This window comes from Letharia lupina, assembly GCF_014066315.1.
Source record: "Letharia lupina isolate WasteWater1 chromosome Unknown contig_20, whole genome shotgun sequence".
NCBI lineage: Eukaryota > Fungi > Ascomycota > Lecanoromycetes > Lecanorales > Parmeliaceae > Letharia > Letharia lupina.
The window spans coordinates 248,451-272,364 of NW_023502989.1; the positions used below are offsets into that span (position 1 = coordinate 248,451).

General features: G+C 37.3%; 5 protein-coding genes across 5 annotated transcripts; 2 read left to right on the plus strand and 3 right to left on the minus strand.

Annotated features, from left to right (window-relative positions):
- Positions 1 to 10,333: 10,333 nt before the first annotated feature.
- HO133_004920 (uncharacterized protein) lies at positions 10,334 to 12,242 on the plus strand (the record flags this gene model as incomplete). Its single annotated transcript, XM_037295832.1, has 8 exons — positions 10,334 to 10,819; positions 10,883 to 11,004; positions 11,059 to 11,272; positions 11,338 to 11,576; positions 11,626 to 11,723; positions 11,775 to 11,908; positions 11,983 to 12,073; positions 12,157 to 12,242. 8 exons carry the CDS (start codon positions 10,334 to 10,336, stop codon positions 12,240 to 12,242), a joined length of 1,470 nt encoding a protein of 489 aa, XP_037148530.1.
- A 1,065-nt stretch (positions 12,243 to 13,307) lies between these two features.
- HO133_004921 (uncharacterized protein) lies at positions 13,308 to 14,087 on the minus strand (the record flags this gene model as incomplete). Its single annotated transcript, XM_037295833.1, has 2 exons — positions 13,308 to 13,717; positions 13,775 to 14,087. 2 exons carry the CDS (start codon positions 14,085 to 14,087, stop codon positions 13,308 to 13,310), a joined length of 723 nt encoding a protein of 240 aa, XP_037148531.1.
- Positions 14,088 to 14,728: 641 nt separating this feature from the next.
- Positions 14,729 to 15,673, plus strand: HO133_004922 (uncharacterized protein; the record flags this gene model as incomplete). Its single annotated transcript, XM_037295834.1, has 3 exons — positions 14,729 to 14,779; positions 14,888 to 15,094; positions 15,125 to 15,673. The coding sequence occupies 3 exons, from the start codon at positions 14,729 to 14,731 to the stop codon at positions 15,671 to 15,673; spliced, it is 807 nt and encodes a 268-aa protein (XP_037148532.1).
- A 2,438-nt stretch (positions 15,674 to 18,111) lies between these two features.
- On the minus strand, positions 18,112 to 19,618 carry HO133_004923 (uncharacterized protein; the record flags this gene model as incomplete). The annotated part of the gene is made up of 6 exons (XM_037295835.1): positions 18,112 to 18,194; positions 18,271 to 18,312; positions 18,458 to 18,559; positions 18,645 to 18,842; positions 18,958 to 19,113; positions 19,177 to 19,618. 6 exons carry the CDS (start codon positions 19,616 to 19,618, stop codon positions 18,112 to 18,114), a joined length of 1,023 nt encoding a protein of 340 aa, XP_037148533.1.
- Positions 19,619 to 21,946: 2,328 nt separating this feature from the next.
- HO133_004924 (uncharacterized protein) lies at positions 21,947 to 23,237 on the minus strand (the record flags this gene model as incomplete). Its single annotated transcript, XM_037295836.1, has 3 exons — positions 21,947 to 22,404; positions 22,485 to 22,961; positions 23,021 to 23,237. The coding sequence occupies 3 exons, from the start codon at positions 23,235 to 23,237 to the stop codon at positions 21,947 to 21,949; spliced, it is 1,152 nt and encodes a 383-aa protein (XP_037148534.1).
- Between the last annotated feature and the right edge of the window lie 677 nt (positions 23,238 to 23,914).

The following is a 23,914-nucleotide window of genomic DNA, read 5'->3' on the forward strand; positions in this document are numbered from 1 at the left end:
CTATTTAGGTCCAAATAGGGGTGTCTGGCTGTCAAGCGTAAAAAAAGCCTGGTCTTGGGGGTGTCTGCGCTTGACAGCCAGACACCCCTATTTGAACCTAAATAGGGCCTCCGTAGGGCCGTCGCAGGGCCCCTGTGGGGGCTGCTGCTAACACCCACTCGGCTTTCGTCTGATATATTTAAGCTGATAGGTCACTCATTGAATACGATCGGAGATATTTCGTCTTTTCTATGGTCGGATGGCCCAGATCGCGAATTTTCTCCTTTGCGATTTTTATCATGAATGGCAAATTATCGAATCATACCTCAAGTAATGGTAAATTACTGAATTATACCTTTAAAGATATGATTTAGTAATTAAAAAGCTTACTTTCTTAATACTTAAGAGTTAAAATTCTAAATAGCTTCTACGCTAAGAGGCTAGTGACCAATTAAATTATCGAATCTTATTATTTTTAGTCTAAAATATATCTTATTTCTTTATTTTCGATTTAAACGCGAGTATATACGGGTATATCTAAAAGAGAAAGTTAAAAAAGAACTTCAAAATCTTCAAATCCATCTTTTTTGATTTTTTTTCTTTTATTAAAAATATAATAATAAATTAAATATATAGAGTTATAGAATTACTTATATGCTTTTAGATAATATAGTATAGACGAAATTTAATAAAGTATTCGTCTATCGAGCTTACGAGAAGAGCTTCTTCGATAAAAGCCCTCGAAGAGCTTTTAAAGAGCTCTTAAAGAATTAGAGAGGTTTTAGAGAGTCTCCCTCTAAGTATATTAACTATCTCTCTTAATTTTTAGAATTAGATTTTTTAAAATCTCTTAAATTCTTTAAAGCTCTTTAAGGGCTTTTCGAGAGCTTCTATTAAAGAAGCTATTAAAATAAATTCGAAATTAATTAAATATTATTAAAATAATTAAATTTCGAGTTTACTTTAATAGTCTCTTCGATAAAAGCCCTCGAAGAGCTCTTAAAGAGCTTTCGAAGGGTTCGAGGGGTTTTAGAGGGTCTCTTTAAGAATTAAACAGTTAAAAATTAGTACTCGATAAGCTTTTTACTACTGGAAAGCCCGATCTTTCGATTACTCTACTTATACGCTATTATTAATAATTTTAATAGTCTCTATAGTTATTATTTAAATAGTATTTAAAATACTATTATAATTACTTTTAATTATTTCTACGCGATATATTTATTATATTTATTTCTCTTCTTATAATATATTATATTAAAAAATAATAAGTTAAAATAGTTAAAGGTTCTCGAGAATTATAAAACTCTTCTTATTAATTAATAACTTCTACTTATAAAAAATATATCTAAGACTATTTTTAAATATTTTAAAGATAATCTTAATGATATTAAATATAAATATATATCTTATATAATTATTAAAGCTCTATTTTATATAATATCTTTAATAATTATAAAAGTAATCGATTAATTAGATAATAGAGAATTTTTTAACGCTATATTACGTCTAAAATAACTTATTAAATATATCGAAGACGATATAATAATTATAAAGAATTCTATAGAAATAATTATTATTAAAATCTAAAAATTTATAAAAGCGTAAATAAAAGATCTTTTAGTTATCTTTCTATCGCTATTATAAAGTATAATAATATTATATTTTATATAGCTAGTATTATCTCTAGACTTAGAGAATAAAAAAAATCGCTAGATTATTATTAAAGTAAAGAATAATAATATCGCTAAAAGATTTTATATTAATATCTCGAAGTAGTTATAGAATTATATTAAAATTTATTTTAAGAAATACTTAATACTTAAAGTTATAGAGGTTAAAGTAATTAAATAATTTAAATCTAGAGATCTTTAATTTCTAATAAAAATTTAAGGAAGTGTTAAAACTCTAAGAAATATTAAGAAAGCTAAGAAATAGATAGCGTATTTCGAGAAAGACGCGTTTATTTTAATCTTTATATTCGATATAATAATTTATAATATCTCTATTAAAATCTATTAATTTTTAAGAGATATCGAGAGTCTTATTAAAATTATTATTAATATTAATATATATAGAATCTTCGAAGTAAAACTTCGATATTTAGACTAGCTAAATAAAAATAAAATTAGAAATTTATTAATTAAAACTTTAATAATAATTATTAAGATTATTAATTTATATTACGCGAATATTATTTAAGTAAATAGCTTAAGTTATTATTAAGAGAAAATAAATATTATAATTATATTAATTATATATAAGAGAGTAGAGTTATTAGATATTTTCGCTATTAGAAATTTAGTTATATTATATCTTTATATAAAGTTAAAGAATCTATCTATATATACTATATATAAAATTATAATTCTCGCGTATATATAAAGTTTTAAAAATAGAGTTTTAAATTTAAATATATTAATTATTAAGGTTAATATATAATATTTAACTTTAAATATAAAAAAATAAAAAATATTATTATAAAAGCGGTTAAGAAAAGAATAAGATTTTAAGTTTAAGTTTTCTACTTTAAGAGTAATATTAATTAATTATAAATTAAAAATATTTAATTATAGAATCTAGATATTAATATAATTATATCTCGAGATATAGAATTAATTATATTTAAATTTAGAAAGATTAGAAAGCTCTATATTAAGAAACTCGCGAAAGAATTAGATATAATAGAATTAATCGCGAAAGAATTTGATAAGAAGATTATAATTATAAGTATTAAAGGTATCTTAATCGAGAAGCTTAAAAACCTCTCTTAATTAATATCGATATCTTAAATTAATATTTAAAATATAAGCATTATAGCGATAGTAAATATAGATATCTCTTTATCTATATTCGCGATCTTATAAAGTCTTAAAGAATATTTATAAAAGATAGTAGATATAGAGAAAAAGAGGAGAATAGATATAAGAAGCTCTCTCTTATTATTATATAAAAATCGCTATTATAAATAAAAGCTAAATAATAGAATATTATTTTGAATATCGCTAATAATCTAAATGAGAGCTCTTAATCGAATAAATATAAGAGATATTATCCTTTTTAAGATTAAGCTCTCTTTATTATAAGAGTTTTATAATCTTTTCGAGAATATAGATAAAGAGAATTAATTATTTATTACGATAATAAAGTCTATAAGTAAGAAGATTAATAAATTATTAAACTTTTTATTTTACGATAGATAGAAGAATATAAAGAAGATCTCGACGTAAAGAGAGATTAAAGAAAATTATATAGTATTTCTTAAAGGATTTAAATTAGAGATTATATAAAGAATATTAAATAAATAAACTTTTATTAAATCTAGTAATTATACTACTCGAAGCGCTACTAAATTTATAAATATATTAAATTTTATAAGTATTATTATTAGCGAGAACTCTTAATAAATATATATCTAAAGAAATAAGTAATAAAGCTATTAAAAATACGACTTAAGATATTATAATATAATATCGATAAATTACTAGATATAATAATCTTATTATTTTAAAATATTTCGAAGTTTAAATACGATATTCTCGCTATTTAGAAGCTTTAAAAATACTTTTAAAAAAATTAACTATATTATCTAGCTTTAGCGAATTTTTATTTATATTATCTAAATTAAAAAAATATAATTAAAGTCTATATCTATATTAGTATTAAGATTCTTATAAATTAATAATACTTTTAAATTTATAATAGCGATTTAATTATTATAATACTTAAATTATAAAAATTAAAATAAAGAATTTTATATATTTATAATATATATAACGCGTTTCTCTCTTAAATATAGAAAGCGTATTTTTAAAGATATAGAAATAAGATTATTAGAGATTACTTAAAGATTATAACTCTTAATATTCTTCGAATCGCGATTATAAAAAATATGATTAATAAATATCTAATTATAGATAATTTTAATTTATATTATTCTTTATAGATTAATTTAGAAAAATATTAATATATAGAAATAAATTAATTAATAGATATAATTAATAAAATAAGACTTTAGCTTTTAATATCTAAAGATTTATTAATCTTTAAATTAAAAAAATAAAGTAACGCTATTATTATAGATCTAATATTTACTATAATAATTATAGTTAATAATATAATTAAATATAATATTATAAAGAAATAGAACTTCGATTTAGATTATAAAATAATTTTCATAGAATTAAATCGAAATATTTATTTTAAATCTCTAAAAGAAACTCAAAATTAAAAAAAGATTAATATAATAGATTTTTAAACTAAGCTTTAAATTAGACTATTAATTATAAACGAATTAATTATAATAATTAAGAATCTCGATAAGTAAATATATTAATTTATTACGATTTTTATCGAAATAGCGATAGAGACTATCTTAATTAGTAGAATTATTATAAAATCTAAACTCTTTATAAATAAGAAGAGTAAATAAATTATATTAAAGATTAGAAGTCTAAAACGAATATAATAACTAACTCGTAATCGCTAGAATTAAAGAATATTAAATTAAGTCTATAATATTAAAAAGAGACTTTTTAAGAGTAAAAGAATTAAAAGTTAAAAATAATATATAAAAGAGTATAATAGCGATAAGAAGCTATAAAGACTTAATAAATAAATTAAAAATAAATAAGCTAAAATCTCTTCTTTTATTTTTAAACTAATAAAGCTAAATAATACTATTATAATCGAAATTAAGAAGAAGATAATACTTCTAAAAAATACTTTTTTCTCTTAAATAAGATAGACTAAGCTAAATAATCTCGAAGAATATTATTATTTTATATTAAAGAAATTTCTAATTATTATAACTTAAGAGATTTAATAAATAATACTTATAAGTTATTTAAATAAAGTTATAGATAAAAATAAACTAATTTTTCGAATTTTATAACTCGCTTTAAAATATATAGAAATATAGTTAAGATATATTTATAATATATATATCGATCTAAAATACTACTCGAAATACTTTTATTATTTAAAGATAATAATATTATAAAAGTCTAGTAAGAATAATTATATTTAGCTTAAATTATATTAATTAATTATTCTTTTTAATATATTAGAGAAAGAATTTAAAAAGATTATCGCTATAAGAATTAGTTATTTAATAGAGAAATATTAATTTTTTTCTAAAAAATATATAGATAAGCGAAAGCTATTATTAATTAAGAATATAATTTATATAATATTAGAAAAGATATATAAAGTTTAGAAGTTTAAAAATAATTAGATTATATTATTATTAATATTAGATATTAAAAACGCTTTTAATAATATCTCTTATTCTTAATTAATTTATAATTTATAAAAATAAGATATTAGCGAAAAAGCTATTAAATAAATTAATAGCTTTCTAAATAATAAATCTATAGTTATTACTATGCTTAAAAGCGAGTTCTTTAAATATAAAGTAAAAATAGAAATTCTCTAAGAGTTTTCTATCTTCTCTATTCTCTATTTATTCTATAATACTAATATTATTAATATATATAAAGAGAAAAATCATCTAATATCGATATATATTAACGATATTAATATATTTATAAGAAGCTCTATAGCTTAAGCTAACTATAAAATATTAAAGAAGATTTATATAGATATTTAATAATAAGTATTAATATATATCTCGAAATTTAAAATAGATAAGTATAAATTTATTTACTTTAAATTAATTATAATAAAAATAATAAAGAAATAGTTAAATAATAATTTAAATATAAAATTAGATTTAGATATTTATAAGATTAAATCTAATATAATAATAAAGCTTTTAAGTTTTATACTCGATCTTAAATTAATTTAAAAGAACTATATCGAGTTATTAAAAGTAAAAGCTATTATAAAATTAAACGAATTAATAAACTACGTAAAATTAATTTAGAAAATTCTATATAAAGATTTAAGAAAGCTTTATTAAGAAATAATTCTATTTATACTATTATTTAAATATATTATATAATATATATTATTAGCTATAAAATATAAAGTTAGAGAGAAAAGAATCTTTAAAATATTAAGAGTTATATAAAAGAGAGTAATATATATTATTTTAAAAGGATTTAAAAATATCGTAGATAATACTTTAAATATCGAATATTACTAGCTCTTAATATACTTAACTTTAGAAAAAGCTATTATAGAGATTATTCTTAGAATCTAGATTTATTTTAATTACGATATTATTAAATCGATTTAAATTATAAATAAATTATAAAAATTAATTAATTAATAAATAAGTAAAGCTTAAAAACTCTCTAGAATAATTAGAATTTAGAGTTTATAAATAATAAATATAAGATAATATAAAGAGATGTATTTTTTATATTACGTTCTTATAGTAAAAACTATTAAATATTAAGATATATAAAAATAGAGAAGAGATTATTAAAGAATATAATAAGATTATAAATATAAATTATAGTTCTTTATATATATATATTAATAATAGCGATATTAATAATAAAATAGATATATTAATCTACGCTTTTTAAATAGATAAGACTTAAACGCGATATCTCGATAATAATAGCGAATATTATATTATTTACTTCGAGAAATTTAAAGAAATTAATATAGTCTATAAGATCGCTATAAGTATTATATCTTTAGCGCTTATTATCTAGATTAATAATTAGATAATAATATAATTAATAATAAATTTATAAAGATAATTAGAATAATATATTTTTAAAAGAATTATAGAAAAGCTAGCTAAGCTAAAAGAGAAAAATATATTAATTACTTTACGCTAGATCGTTATTTATAAAAATATTTTAAATAATAAGATAGTAGATAAACTTATGAAACGAGTATTATAATAAGATATTAATAAAAATTAATACTATCTACTCTCGATAATTAAATAATATATTAGAAAACTAATTAATATAAATTAAGAGATATTCTAGAAGATATATATAAAAGATATTAAGTTTAGAAAATATATTTTTAAATTATATTATAGTATTATAAACTTTTATATAGAGAATAAAAAAAGTTATAAGTTTAATAATAATATAGCTATAAATAAAGATAGCTCTTAAGAATCTTCTTTATATATATTAAGTAGTTAATATACTTAAATACGTCTATAAGAAGAGTAATTAGACTTAAGATTATATTTTTAAAATATATTTTTTATTTAAGAAAGATAGATTAATTATTTAGAGTAATTAATTAATTAATATTAAAAAGATTCTATTTAAATCGAATTTAGTAATAAAGATAGTAAAATTTATAATAAGAATATACATACTAAAAGTTTTTAGTAAGATTAAGATCTAATATAAATATATAATATTATATTAAGATTTTCTATATTAAGATAATTTATAGTTTATATATTAAAGAATATAAAGATAATAGTATATCTCTAAGAAGTTATAGATTAGAGTTTAATCTATATATTTTAATACTCTTAAATAAATAATATTTAGTCGCTTTATTTATAAACTATTTTATTAATATTATTAATATTATTTTCTTTTCTTTTTATATTTATCTTCTATTTTTCGATATAATATTAATTAAAAATACTCGCTCTAAGAAATTTAGAAATCTTATAAATATTAGTCTTTATAAGAAATATTATTATCTATTATCGCTCTCTAATAATAATAGAATATTATTATTAAAAGTTATTATCTCTACTATTAAAGATTAAATATAGTATTTTTTATAATTTACTTAAAGATAATTTATTATATCTCTTAATAAGCTAAAAATATATTAATTATATTAATTAATTTTCTTATATTTAAAGACTTAATACGCACTATAGCGAAGAGTCTTTTTAACTTTATAATTAAATATAATAATTCTATAATCTATAAGATAATAAATATATAAATTTAATAAAATAAGTATAATACTAGAAGTAATAGACGATGTAAAAAATAAGATTTATAAAAATCTTAGAAAGAAAAGTAGATATCTCGCGATTTTATTATAATCTCGAATAGTAAGATAGAATTAATATCTCGATCTTAATCTTATAAAATAAGATATATATTATATAAATTCGAGTATAGATTATAAAAACTTCTATAATATATAGCGTTATTAATTTCTCGAGATATTTCTCTTTAGTAAGAATAATAATAAAAGAGAGAGCTTCTAAATTCGAGAAGATTAATTAAGTTTTAGATTAATATATAAGAGTATAATAAATTTAATATCTATCTATAGTAATATAACTTTATTCTCTTAATCTTACTTTTTTAAATAGATAGTTTATAATATATCTATCTATAGAATTAATAGATAAAATTATATATATAAAATACTCTTACTATAGATAATTACTAAGAAAATAATTATTCTATTAATAAAATAGCTAATAATTATATTTTATAATTAGAGATTATATATAGCCTTAAAATTTTTATCTTCTTTTTAATATAAATTATATTTAACTTTTAACTTTTAAATCTTTATTTATATTAATAAATTTTAGATATAATCTCTAATCGATTAAGTTAGATCTTATTATTCTTAATCTTATCTATAATATTCTATAATATCTTTTTATTTCTAATAATAATTGTTATAATTAAAATATTTAAAAAGATATAAAAATATTATATTTTATATATAGTATAGAATATATTAATATTATTATATTTAAAGATAATTATTTATAACTCTAAATATAGTTAAGAAAATAAGATTAAAATTAATTATAATACTATTAAAGATTTATAAAATACTCTTTTAAGAGAGTATAATAGTAATTATATTACTCTATTAGAGAAGTTAAATAATTCGTAATAAATAATTAAATCTAAATATCTTCGCTTTAAAGCTATAGTCTTTATATAAGACGAGAATTTTAAAAAATAATATATTCTTATAATAAATAAGAAAATCTTTATAAAAATAAATTTTTTTATAAAAGACTCTCTAGCGAAGCTAGCTAATCTATCCTCGAGTAAATATATAATCTATTATTTTAAGGCGATATTATAAATAATAATTATTAATATATAAAAGAGAATATATCTAATACTTATTATATAATACGATAATAATATATTTAGAGAAATTAATATAGAAGATATTTTTAAAACGAATCTTTAAAAGTCTATTTACGAGATAGAAATTATTTAAATATTAAATTAAATATTATAAATAGAGAAATAATATAATAACTTTATTTAAATATAAAATTTAAGAATATAAAAGATATAAATAATTAATTTAGCGATTATAGTAGTTAGAGTATAATTATAATATAATAATAATTCTTTAAAAAAGAATATATTCTATATATATTATTATTTTTTATTATAATAATTATAAAGTATAGAGATATCTACTTCGAGGAAAATATTTAAAATATTATCTCTCGAGTAACTTTATAAAAGCTAATTAATTAATTAATATTTAATAAAAAGTAATAAAATAAATAATATAAGAGACTTTAATAAAAGTAAGATAAGATAGAATAAAGGAGATATAGCCCGAAGATAATTTAATTAATATAGTTTCTTTTCTTTTTTTTAGGCGTATAGATTACTCTAGATAGTACACTATATATAAAAACCGAATATAGTCGAAAGGCCGAGTGGGGAAAAACGGTCTCACTCTAGCCTATATGGCTAGAGGGGCGCCCCTCCGACGTAGGAATTATATACACACACACACACACTGGGAAGCCCGCGCCCCAGCACATATTTAGGGGTATGATTCGGTAAGGATTCATAGTTCCGGGGTATGAATTAGTAATTAGCCCCCTGTACTCTGTTGCCGCTTCTTTCTCAATCTGTTTTGCTGTCAGCTTACATGTACGAGTATGTCATACGAATAAATCACTTCTATCTGGCCTTAGTCTCGCTGACCAGAAAACTGCCCTGGCTCAAAGGCATGGCGTATGCTCCAAGATTGGATGATGGGTCAAAAGTGTGCCCCTGACAGCCCCGAACATCAAAGTATTATCTGCGCCCCATTCTGCACGGCTGTGCCTTATCTTTTTTTTGGAGTCTGGCACAGCTAACGCTGTCACCGAAAGCGCGACGGGCATGATGCATCGACTTCGCCCGTCCAGCCCTTCTCTCTTTCACTTACGCCCGCACCGACACTTTGTTGAGTGCGCGCAAAAGCTGACCGATTTCTGATCACCAAAGCAGCTGTCTTATCCGTCGTTCATCTTACACGCCATTCAGGGGCAAGTCCTTGTCACCCAAGGCTTTCTACTACTGCCCCAGGAATATGTATAAAGCAACGAGAGCCATTGGCTTGTCCAGCCTCCATTCACCCAACCTTCCCATCCTTTTGTCGTCAACTTTCCCATTTGACTTTTGCCACCATCCTATATCCATCCACCAATCGTTAACTGTTCAACTTCACTATGCTTTCAAAGATCTTGATTATTGCATTCGCGCAGTCAGCATACTTTGCAGCTGCGGCACCAGCTGCCAACCTTCCTACAAACTTCGATCCCGAACAATTCAGTATCCAGCCAGACAATGGCGGTGGACCTCAAGACGATTGTGGTAATGGCCCTATTACGCTTGATGTCAACACATGGAACAGTCATAATATGGATGCCCTCGTTCAACAGTTCTGGGACTCGGGTATCAGCAACAGCAACTTCGACTTCCATCAGGCCTTCGCATCCAACTACACGGATGATTTAAGCTGTCCAGACAGCTTCAATAACTGCGTCGGTGACCCCTCAGCATGTAACGCTTTGTCTGGTTCGAGCTACGCCAAGGAGCAAGGATGGCTTGGTATTAAATCTATTCTCAACGTCCAAGCTTTCTTCTTGCAGATCGAGAAGGTTGTTTCGAACGCTGCAGATGGCATCACTGGAGCCCTTTTTGATTTTCAGACTGTGAGTAAAGAACCTGAGGCGAGGCTCTCGGGCCATGAATTTGACTACTAAGTGTTTGGCTAGAAATTCAATCCTCCAGATCCACCAAAGAGTTTATCATGGGTAAGGACAGCTCTCTCGGTCACTGCATCCGTGATTGGGGTCGGTCTTTCATCTATCTCTGCCATTGCCGATAGCAACCTGAGGTAATGCCTACCCCAAATCATCTCTGTGCAATACGGCATCACTGATGTCTGCAGTGCTGTGGCCGCAGCAGCTTATGCGGCAGCAGCTAGCAATTCTGTGACCCTTGTCAACAACGAGGCAATTACCGACGGTACTATCAATGCTTCAGATATCACCCAGGTCTCTGACCAATGGAACAACTACAAGACGGCTCTGCTCTCCCAGATTGATAATGCCCACAGCGCTACATTTTCCAATGGACAATACAACGGGCACGCTGGCGCTCGGGTAGGCCTTTCTGCTCGCTACCACCCCCAAACTCAACCTTTCTGAACATAGGCTAACTCGTCCAGATAATCGACTATATGTCCGGCGGTGACTTCGCTGGCTCTTCTCTCGTCTCGGCCTACGAAAGCGGCGAAGGAAACGTGCAGACTCTCATCGAAAGCCTGATGGCCAGCAAGCTTCTTGAGGCAACCTGGATCGCGCAAGGAGCATTCATCATCTTCATTCCCAACGTGACGAACGTTTGCTCGAAGTGGAAGACGAACGCAGGTGACAATGGGGAGAGGAGACTGTGTGCGCCCGAAGGGTAAGTTTCTGTAAGTGGCCGGATTTCTCCATCACTAAATTGCGGATAGCATGTATCTTTTGAACAGATACGACGCTACCAGTGGCGTCGGGATAGCAACTGGAATGGACCCTGCTACTGTGGCATCATGGGCCGGCTACAACATTGGTGCATCCTCTGCAGCGTAGCAAGTGATCTTCGCTAACAGACACTGCACAGATATCCATGACCTCATCCAGAGCAGTGCGTCAATCTACCAGAATCATGGCCTCGGTGCTAGTGCAAATATGTACGACTTTGTCGACTTTATCAAAAGTTATCAAAGCGACCCAGGGGCCGTCTTTCAGCAACAGGTACTCTGCCCCGCACCCTCGAATAAACCTATGTAGAGTTTTTTGCAAGCAATCGCTAATTGAGCTTCGGTCAGGGCATGTTCACGGTACCTGTATGTCAGCTTCAGTCTTACGATTGGAAACAGTCGGATAATATGGGTCTTACAACGCCGCCGTGTGATTGCTGTATGTTTCGCTCGCTCTTATTCCTGTCTCGAAGCGGAGCTGTCACTTGGCAACCGCTGAACCCGAGGCTGACTACTTCCTAGTGACCGCGACTGACAAATGGGGCAATAAATTCATGGATGCGACATCAACGGATATTCAGAATTGGATCAACTCGAAGTGTCCCTGAGAAGCAGTGTTCTACTTCTTACGTTTTTCGAATCTGCTTAGTCGTCACTGCGTCTATGCTCTCTTCTCTTGTGTTACCCTTTGTGTGCAACATTTAGTCAAAGGTCCCGTTTCCGCAAACCGATATAGAATTTTCCTTTAGCTACTACGCGATTTGAGTTGAATTGAACCAATGCCAGATGCTGAAGATGACGCAAGGAATCCACCCTTGGAGACTTCAGTGCACAATATAGTTGCTACCTTCACTCCGAACGTCTAAATGCCTCAGAATGCACCTTTGAAGATTACCTCGAGACCTCTCTCCTATATCCACCTGATTTTAAACTGGGCTCGCAGGTTTCGTAGGATCACAAGCCCCTGATCAAAGCGGCCCCGTCAGATCGGTCCACCAAAGCGGCCTTACCAAATCGGAGTGCCAAGCTTATAGCGAAGTGGTCTCATCAAAGCGGCCCTACCAAAGCGGTCACACTAAGACGGAGCTCACCAAGGTGGCCCTTACAACTCCCACCAGGGCGGTCCTCACCAAGAGCGTCCTACCAAGGCGGTCTCACCAAACCGATAGTTGACAGTCTGTAGTGTATTACTTAAGATGCGTAGCTCTATACACAGCCGACATACGACTCGTCATGGATCTCGTCATGATATTTCGAATGGCCATGGGCCATAGATAAACCCCCGCAGACTCTCAGGATTCTCTTTCCTCTTCGTTCGATTTGGTCTCTTTCAGAGCACATCGCCTCCAGGCATCAAAGATCACTGCGCGCTTTTAGTCACATGGAAAGTGGAAGGTGTGCATGAGAGTCTTTTCCGTAGGTACCCACTCATTTCGGAAGGATCAAGAGCCCTACTATATTTTACACATTTTACGCTGAATCACGGATATTAGTCCCCAGCCTCGGTCCGCTCCTTTCTCAATAGATACAAGATATCAGCCGGAGTACATGGGAGGCTTGGACGGGGTTTTGCCGTCGCGGAGTTATTTCCTACCTTACTTCAGCTGCTTAGCATATGCCGAATCACGTTTGATGTCCTTCTAATTTACTTTACCAACCTTCCACCGCTCGACCTACTCGCCAACATCACCCTTCATTCCCCACATCCCCTCCAAGCCCCTCGGCTCCCACAAAAAGATCGGCACATCCTCAATTGGGAAATCTTCAATATGCATATTCCCAAACTTCCTAAACCCATTCTTCAGATAAAGCGGCCTGGCGAGCTCACTCGCCTCCAACCCAATGGGAACGCCTTCCTTCCCCGCTTGCTGTTTCCCCCAGTTCAGCAACATGGATGCTATACCTCTACGTTGGAAATTGGGGTGCACGGCAAGGTTTTGCATCTTCCACATTTCGGGGATGGATGCGAAATCTGATTTGGCCTCTGCGAGGAAGTGGGCGAGGCGGGCGTAGTGGAGGGATTTGTCGGCGCGGAGGAGGGAGAGATAGTATTCCTGGGCGGTGAGAAGGGTGCGTTCTAGTACTGGTACAATCGTCAGACAAGGACGCTCCCCGTTGTCGTCAATGACATGAGTCATACGCTTCCAAAAGGTATCTTTCCTCCACACCATCGCCACCTTGCTTGTTCCCGTCCTCTCCCAAACCGCAAATGCCACCACCTTTCCCTCTCCCTTATGGTTTTGGTCTCCTTCGTCTGTGACAGCAACGTGGAAGACGTAACCAGGAGTTACGAACCGGATTTTATGCCTTCGCAGGAAGAGGGAACGGAAATGGTCCGGATGCTGCTCTCGCCAAGGGTTGGTGTAGTCGTAGAGTTCGTCATTCCAGAAGCAGAGGACAGATATTGAGGCGGCTGAGGGAAAGTCGGAGGGAGTTGCCGGGCGGATGTGCATGGCTTCCTAGTCACCGAGGGGGGGGTGAGTTCAAGAGATAGGAGCAGGAGACATTTATCTTTCGACTTATGAATAGTGCGGCAGACGAAAGACAGCTTTCGAGGCTCTTATGAGATATCAAATCTGTCAAAAAATATCGACAACAGAAAGTAGAGAAGAAAAACAAATGGTGGTAAACGCCTAAGGATACAACAATGCTGATCTAAACAACAGCTCAGAAACTGGCAACGCAACTATTCTAGTGACATACAAAATAACGATGAGAAAGACGTTAGGAACGAGATGGTAGAGTACGATACTTTACGAGCAACACTGGTGCAAGCCGGTTGGAGAGGCTCCCTCGCCTCAGCCGAGTCTAAAATGGTACCCGGAAGCTCGGGCGCTCCCGCACCTACCTAAGCCTAAAGAGCCCCGGGAAAGAGCCTCAAGATGCAAAGCTCGGCCCTAAGACCTTTTACGCCTGCTCGCGTTCCAAGTCTCCTCCTAACTCCGATCTTGCAATGAGTACGGCCATGGCCATGCGGCGGCGGATACGATTACCTTGGTTGGGTTCGACCAGGGGTCCCAGCTCACTTGCCAACTCGTCCGGCCAATTTGCAATAACTTGAGCACCTAATGAGGCGGACGCAGAAGCCAATCCAATGGCGTCACCAAAGGAAGCCTCTCACAGCATTGAGATTGCTGGCCGTAACGTTGGCGGCACAGGCCACGGCCTCTTGGGCAAGTCACACCCGCTCCCTCAATGGCCTTTCCTAATTCCTTCGCAGGCATGACATGGCGGCCCACCATCCCCTCCGAAGAACAAGCCTTTGCGGCGATGCACGCTGCCCCTTACCTCCGGCTGCAATCCCTGGAACGGCGGCGAGATCTACGGCACACCTGACAACAATTCCCTGACCCTGCTCAAGAACTACTACACCCTGTACCCAGAAGATGCCGACAGAGTGGTCCTCAACATCAAGGGGGCTACGCGTCTTGGCTTGCAACCTGACGGCAGCCCCGACTATGTGTGAGAGAGCGTGGAGAATTGTCTACAGACGCTGGGAGAAAGAGGCAGGATTGACTTGTTTGAGTGTGCAAGAAGAGATCCAAAGGTGCCACTGAAAGAGACCTTGGGGGCGCTGGCAGAGCTGGTGGATGAGGGCAAGATTGGAGGGGTGGCTCTGTGTGAAGTCAGTGCGAACACGATTAGAGAGGCCGCCAAGATTACGAGAATCGTGGCTGTGGAAGTGGAGTTGTCGCTGTGGTCGACGGAGCCTCTGACCAATGGGATCGCAGAGGCTTGTTTTGAATTGAATATTCCGATCATTGCGTCAGTCACTCTACCTCTTGAAGCCTTGTTAGAGCCCATTGCTGAGAACCCCTGCAGCTATTCACCAATCGGTCGAGGCATGTTCACCGGCCAGATCAAGTCTCTCGAAGACATCCCGCAAGGGGATGTTCGAAAAATATTGCCGCGATTCCAGCCCCAAAACTTCGGCACCAACATGAAGCTTGTAAGGGAGCTCGAGAAGATCGCCCAGAATGAAAAAGTGCACTCCGGCTCAATTGACGTTAGCTTGGGTTCGAAGCCTGTCAAACAATGAAAGGATGCCCAGAATCATTTAAATCCCGGGAGCTAGAACTGCTGAGAGGGTAAAGGAGAATGCCGTCGAGTCCGAGCTAACTGGAGAGGAGATGAATGATATTGACACGATTCTAGGAAATTTTGGAATAGCTGGTGACAGGTGCCACCCGATGGGGATGACGATGGTCAATGGCTAGATCTTCGTGTACAAGAAAAGCGAAGGTAGTCCTGTGACGAATGGGCAGTCTACCAATCGCACGATGTGTGAACATTATGTTTTGATGAGACAACGTCTCTATCGGGTGGGTGTTCTATGTCAATGCCAAGGTAGCTAATGGATCATCCTTACACACCACCTCTACGGACAACCGATTAATCGTTCAGCTGCAGCGGCACGAAGGATCCATCGAAAGTACTGGCGTTTGACCACCGAAGACTGAAACGTTATCTGCTGCAATGCACATCGCAGGCGTCTTCCTAAATGTTCGGTTGGGTCCTCGTCGGGTTCCGTGCTCCACAGTGCCGTTGCGCAGCGTAAGCAGGAAAAGAGGCGAAGCCGACCCTCCGTGAAAAGGTATAATAGAACATTCTCATTTCAACCCCGGGTTCTTCTCTTGTCTTTCTTCTCTGCCGTTTACTCTAGGCACGATTTGAGGGAGTACAAAGCCGTAGCAACAATTTGAGAATCATGTCATGCTACGCGATAAATAAGAACGTCCGCCATCTCGAGAACGACGGTTTTCTGCCATGCGGTAGCACTGCTACTCCCTCTATAACAGCGCAGCAGTGCTGCTTAGTGGTGACACGTGCGTTGGCAACGCCATCTGTCATTTCACGCATCCCCTGAGCAAGGCTATCGGCTATTATGTTGGCGGCTGCACACAAGAATCTTTCCCAGGCCCCGTGTGCTCTATGCAGTGTAGTAAGTGGCCCAGCTAGCTTCTCCTAGATAGCAAGTGTTCCTGGCGGGAGGTTGGTGAGGGATTGAGCTGATCAGTTGACAACTTGACTGATCCAGGCAACTTGTGATAGATAGCGGACAATCCCACAGCCGACATCTTCTACGATAGCACCACCGCACTCTGAGCCTGCTGCTATGGCTCCCGGCAGCTTAGACTGCTCGGTCCCGGGTTCCCAGACCTTCGAGGCGCCGTCGCTGCAGAAATAAGAGGAACCAATGATGTACGTCCTGAGGTAGAAGGATGACTACTATGTATAACTGGTGCAGAGCCTGATATCTACCATGGCCAAGGCCCACTAGTGTTGTTGGCTAGGCAACCCCTATCAACTGCTGCAGCAGCTGTTGGCTGATGCCACATCCTCATCCTCCCCATCCTTCTTATCCGCACTAATTAGCTCTATTTCATCTAGACCTAGTCTGCCTTTCAGGCTCAGTCTGCCCTCACCCTACCTCTAGGAGCCTTTCCACAGGCGCGAAACCTGGGATTGGCATCGCCGTCGCCCTTGTCGGGATCAGTCTTGCAGTCTTGGCATTCTCAGTCCTTGTCCACGGGATGAAACGCAACTCCAACAACAATGAAAAACCGGAAACGGACTCATCCTCCGGAGCTAATGATCACGGAACGCAATATACGTATGCAGGAGGACTCCCGGCTGCGGGATTGAACGCCACGCGATCTGTAGAGTTGGATTCGAATGCGCGCGGGGAGATGGATATAGCCAGGGGTAGTACATGGGAAATGCAGTAATGACACCCTGGAAGCTTGAAATGTTTAGTGAATACTCAAATACCAATTTCAAATTGTAGTGACCACCGCCGCTAAAAACAAATGTCTTCAGAGCTCTAATGAACTCGAGACTCCTCTCAACAATCCAAGGCCCGGATGCACAAACGTATTTACCCTCCGCGAGCGCCTTCGGCAGAAAGTTCATAAAAGGCTGGACCAACCTCGTTGTCATTAAGCGTGCTTCCCCGAACCATCATGACATTGACACCGCCAGTTCTATGCTCGGGAACAGGCAAGGCTCTTTTCGGATCAGGATACCGATCTGCTCGTACGGTCGTTGAAGATAAAGTCAGCCAATGACCACTTAGTTGTTATTGATGCCAATGTCGTTCTCCGTCAGTAGCTGCAACGATAGCAACACGTCTACCTACTGAAACCGAAGCCAAATGTTTGCTGGTCATCGAGCAGTCTCCAGCTCTAGATAGAGACTGGGTAACCAATTTCGGAAACAAGATGCAGATTATATATGTACGCGTATCCTCTCCTTTACCTACAAGCCGCCAAAAAGTATCAATACTCCACGCACATGCCAAGACACAAAGACAATGTCACCATCAGAGCGCAGCTACCTTTATCGACTGGCACTGAAAGTCATGTATATATCTCCAAAACCAGCCACCTGCCAAGCCGCCATGCAAAGTCGAACGCACAGAACCCTTCCGTGAGCCCGCATCTCCTCCACCAGCATGGTGTACGAGTATCCAAAACTTCACTCGTCTGCCATTGCTAGCGGCATCGGTGCAGGTGGCTGCTCTTGATGTCGTAAGACTATCCATGCATACCTATGGTTCCCTAAACACGGTATCTTAGATATCAGCGCTTTAAACTCTACTAAAACAAGATGGAAGAACTCCGTATATCAACTCACCCAGATTTCGGGAAGCGCCTAGCTTCCTTTGTTTGATACATACTGGAGGTCTCGAGGTCAGCGCTCGTTTCTAGTTCAAGATGATCAAGCCATCGACCATGCTTGAGCGAGAAAGATGCACCGTGGCCCACTTCGGGATCGAGACTGGGATCCATGTTGGCTGAAATGAAACAGGAATGACACTCACTAGTATCAGCAGCAACCGCACCAGCCCATATGTCAAACCAGCGAATTGTCTCTTCTTGGGTAGAACTCTTGATGTTCAACGTGACCGCGCATCTGGAGCCGCCTAGGTTGATTACAATGCACGTTTAGCAAATCTTGCCTCGAAGTTCAGGGCCAAAACGTCCAATCGGGGCAACGATTGCACGTACTCGCGTAATAAGTCCACGGTAGTGGCCACTGCACACCTGGTAACCCCTTACGACCAAAGCTCACGGACTGCGTGCTCACGGGCAACGCACTCAGTGTGTCAAGACAGGGCGGTGGATAATCCGGCACTTGGAAACCTTGACCGCATACGACATCGGGCGTGTACTTGCGGATTACTACGATGAGGCGTCCGTTCTTACCTGTTTGTTGGTTTGGTAGAGTCAGCGGACCTCTCTATCATTCACTTCATCGTAGAACTTATTGAACAGAGAGTCCACACGCAGAGCACGAAAGGCTTCTTGACACCTGACATACCTACATTCGCAACGAAACCTCCCTCAGCTGGGCCACCAAGAGGATCTATGCACTTCTTCAGCACCTGATCGGCGGCGTGGCTGATCTCGAGAAGGGACGCGAAGTCGGAGTTGTGGGCCTGGTAATTGGTAATATCGATAACGCATTGACCATCATCTACAGCAAGTTAATTAATCATGCTCGCGACAACCTACTACTAATATATTGTGCCAGACTTACCGCTACTCCATCGATAAGGAAGCCTGTATTGAAAATTGTGGCCCGGTCCCCTTGGGCCCCAGCTCACGCGTTCGGGTATCGAGCCTAGATTCTGCCAAGCATCAAAACAGCTGTGTCGGTCTAAGTTGGTGCCGTACAGAGTACCGTTGCACTGAGGGGCAGCGCTGGTAACGGCAGGCAGATCGTACCGGAAGGGTAGGTCGTAAAGAGAGGCGGAGTAGTTCGATGGTTGTTGGGAAGCGCTATCCAAAGAGAGTAGGTTCACGTCTGGGACATCGTTCGAATATGAGGCGTTTGTAAGATCAGCAGAGACGTTCCCGGGAAGGATCAGCACCGAAGGTGAGGTGGTCGGAGTGTTTTCACTTTGTGGTGCTGCAGGTAAAGTTGCAGAAAGCGCAGGCCCACATATGACTGCATATGCAAGCCAAACCCTAGAGTGCATATTCTATTCCTTCTGAGCGCCACAAGAGACGAACGAAGTTGATTGCATTGGGATGATCCCACCGGGAGTCAGGAAGGAGCCTGACAGTTCATGCATAAATGACTTTGCGAAGAGAGGTCAGATCTTGCATATTGGCGAAATGAGCATGCGATAGTAGCTTGGTGGGAATCGCAAGAGCGCTTACGTTGTACGTGCACAACGGCCGTGCGACAGGGTCAAGGAAAGTCTTTGGTACGCGACAGCGCAGAACCTGCCCTTCTCTTTTCAGGCCATACTTCCAAAAATAAGGGCGCATAGCTTTGGAGATGCGCCAAGACAAGACTAATATCAACCTACTCTAATTCGCGTCGAAATCCCTTGAGACGGCTTTCCCATCCACCAATCCAAGGGCGGAAACAAGATTGTCACATTGTTGCAAGATGTGGACTGCTCGAAGCTGCACCAAGGCCAGAATGTAAATCGTGGTGGTGCTACCGTCTGGTGCCGTAGCTTGATTGAGTCGTTCGCCAGATAAAGTCGATAAAAACTCGGGGTTTTCCACCCGCATACCAATCTGACGGCGATTTCCTCGAACGCTAGACCGAGCGTTCTGTCCCCCTCATCCAGACACATGGATATTAGGAAGCACGGATCTTCCCTGAATCTCTGGTACCACCAAAGCACACCATGAAGTTACGTTAGGAAGATGTGCTTGATTGCTGCTAGGTTGGGGTATCTGATGAGTTGAGGCGGAAGCTTGTAATCCGCATCTCCAGCACTGTCCATGCAATGCTCGAGCTGAAACTCCTCCAATTGAATAGGTAGGCAGAAGGTCTGTCTCTGGGGGTCAAGTGATTTTTTTGGGACGACTTAAAGACAGGTCATGCCAAGTACGACCTTGATGGACCAATGTGGGTTCGCATTCTCACGGTCTGCGTGCAGAGTAGAAGTCACTCTCTCGAACACCACTTCATTGCCAGACTAACGCCACTGTACGATGGACACACTCCACGAAGATGATCACTATCGAACATCATCATCATGCCAATTAAGATCCTCCAGCAACTCGGCATCGATACTTACGCTGACTCTCGGTTCAATACCTGGATTTTCGGAACCCTGTGGACGCGGAATACCACGAACGTTCATATACTATGTAGGGCCTAGTCTCTGAAAGCACATCGGTGCTTGAATACCGAGGTTGCCGGAATGAGCTTTGAGTATGTTATATTTGTTGTATTGCTAAGCATCGCTCTGCTGGTTGATTTAGATACAGATGGTTCGAGATATCCACCGTTAAGGCACTTTTCAGTCTTGCCATTCTCATCAAATGCGGTCGGAGAAACTCCCTTATTTCTATGATCGAGTAGGCCAGATCGCGGATTATCTCCTTCGTAGTTTGAGGCCACTTCGAAAACTTACCAAATCCTACCTCAAGCAATGGCAAATTACCGAATCACACCCCATATTTGGGTGAAATTTGGTCTCGGGGTATGATTCAGTAATTAGGGGTATGATTCGGTAAGGATCCATACTTTTGGGGTATGAATTAGTAATTCGCTCAACGACCTCCCCATCGCCGAAGCGGAGGAGCGCGCCATAGACCTCTCCTGGCAGCCCGCGACGTATGTCGAGAGTATTCACATCACCTACTGCGCGTGGGAGGAGATCCCCAGCGTCTATCTCTGCTGTACGCAAGATCGGATCATCCCGCTCGAAATCCAGTGTCAGATCGCCGCTATGGCGGGGGCGGAGACGGAGAGCTACGATGCGGGACATATAGCCATGGTGAGTCGGCCTGAACGGGTGGTGGAGGTTGTGAGGAAGGCGGCGGGGGAGGTGGAGATGGGGGAAAGTGTGAAGGAAGATGGGGTTCTGCTTGGTAATGAAGGACGCGGCATTCTTGGGTGACTCGGGTAGAAGCTTGGGCGACTAACACCTCCTGCACTTCTACGCCTTGTGGTCTTCCAAAGGCATTTGGTAGCAGTTGCAACGGTTGAGGCGTCATTGGATTTCGTATGCTCAAGTGTTGCACGAGTCCACACCAGGGACTTGACAGCTACACTGACCTGTTCGTTCACGTCCATCTGTCTGGAATTTGAAAGACGTCGAAAACGTGCATCGTATGGATCACCCGCTTTCGCCTTTCTAAACCCTTTTCCGGAACTGTCAACCAACACTAGATTTTCGTTCATTCTTTAATTTCATATCACACCCTTCTTCGCCAAGAGATTGGTCAATATCTGCAATTCAGCTTCAACACACCAGCTCTACAGATTAACCATGCCAACCTCATCAAATCAGTTCTACCTCCGGAAACCATAGCCTGGGTTACCACGCCGCAAGTATCTATTCGCTCGCCTCGGAAACATTCTCAACCCCCAACCGGTGGTGTTGACTCCTCGCAGGCTGATGCACTGCCGGTGCGAAATTGACAGACGTTCCATTGCCCACCTCCCACTCCTTCGCCGACAACCCCCAATGAAAAACCGTATAAAAGCTCATCAGCCACGGGGAACCCAGGACCCATCCGTACGCCAAGGGGCTACGGATAGCGGACTCGCACATCCCGTCGCCGGCAGCGGAACCCATGTTGAAGTCTTCGGGTGCGATAGAAAGACTGGTGCCCGAGAGGATGAGAGTGGGCATGTAGATTTCCGAGGTGTTGCAGGGGTATTTCCAGACGTTACCCGTATCGTCGGCGGGCACGGCGCCGGGAATCGCGGAGTGAATGGCGACGGCGGCGTTGTGGAGGGCGTTGATGTAGGGAGTGCCTGTGTCGACGAGTGGAGGGTTGGGTATCGTGCCTGTGAGTACAGTGTTAGCGCTGCATGGTCTATGATCGAAGAACTGAGGGCCAGAGAGAAATGGGATGGGGACAACAGACCAACGGGGGTAGTCGAATTCAGCATTTTACCATTCACGGAGTACCCGTCGATCTGTATGCTCCACCCGCCTTGCTGGATGACCGGGACCGACACAAACTCTCCGGTATGTTTAGTGGAGTCACGACTACCCAGTGTAAGGGAACTTTTCTCCGGGGTATTTGTCCGGCCAAGATGGAGCCCAAATTCCGGCTTCGTTACGGACTTCTGTTCAATCAAGGTCTCGAAGAATCCTGCGACTCCTATGGTTGACTTTGTCCAGTATCCCATACCCAATGTTGCGTTGAAAGCTGTACTTTGGGCTGCCATTACCTGAATATTCTTTGCGGTAAAGCCATCGAAAGCAACGTCGTCCAAATAAAGCGGTCCCTCTACGGTGAAATTGCCACCGTATACGATACTACCGTTTTGGTGGAGAGGAGTGCCTGTTTCGGCATAGCCAGTGATCCCGGTCGTTGTGAACCAAGTTTGATAGGAGCCTGGATTTGTCATCGCTAAGGACTTCTTGGCCTGCCAGGCAAAAATGACGGGTGCTTACCTGTGTCGAAGACAGCCTCGAAGCTCTGGTTATACTTGGTTCCCACTGTGACCGTGCCAACCGGTTGAGCCGGGTTGTATAAGGTATCTACCGGCCCATTGCCATTAGGTGATTGCCCGGGAGAGCGGAGGCATTCGCCGTCGTCAACACACAAATCTAGTGCTTCAATCAAGGGCGCCATGACCAGCACAGCCAGAATCAAACAGGTTCTGAACATTATTGAGATAGGGAATACGAAAATTGGAATCCAGAGCTCTTTCGAGGTCTCACTGAGGAGAGAATGAAGGGAACTGACGAAGTTGATCAGGTGAACGGTGGAGCTTCGGCGAAAAAGATAAGTTCCATGTTTAGAGGCATCCAAGAATACAATCAGCGACGAGGCTTGCGACGCCTACAGCCAATTGCCAGTCCAGAACTTGAAGTAGAACACGAAACAGAGAACAGCTTTTTTTCCGATTCAGATAATAAAACTTGACGACTCAAAGCGGACGCAGTCTTCTGTTCGAGGTCGCAAAAATAGAACGTGTTAAATTTCGACGTCGCAGATATGGAAAGTGTCAAAGCTAGTGCTGCTCGCTTCTGTAGCAATGCCCACAAGTTTCAATCGTTGATTGGCCGGTATCCTAAGGCCGAAAGGCGGCTAGACGGCTGTCCACAGTGCATTTCAGCCCCAAGGACACTCTCTCTACATATGGTAGAAGATCTGGAGTCCCAGATACAGAAGTTAATAAAAAACAAGACGTGGGTGGGTGAGAGTCCAAGAGTTTCAAAAAGCGAAGATGAATACGGGCTACCACATATTGAGAATCTGTAGCTGCCGGTAAAGCACTGGCTTCAGTAGGGAAAGCAGCTGCTCCCTTAACATGGAAGGTCAAGGTGACCAGGGGCCCATCT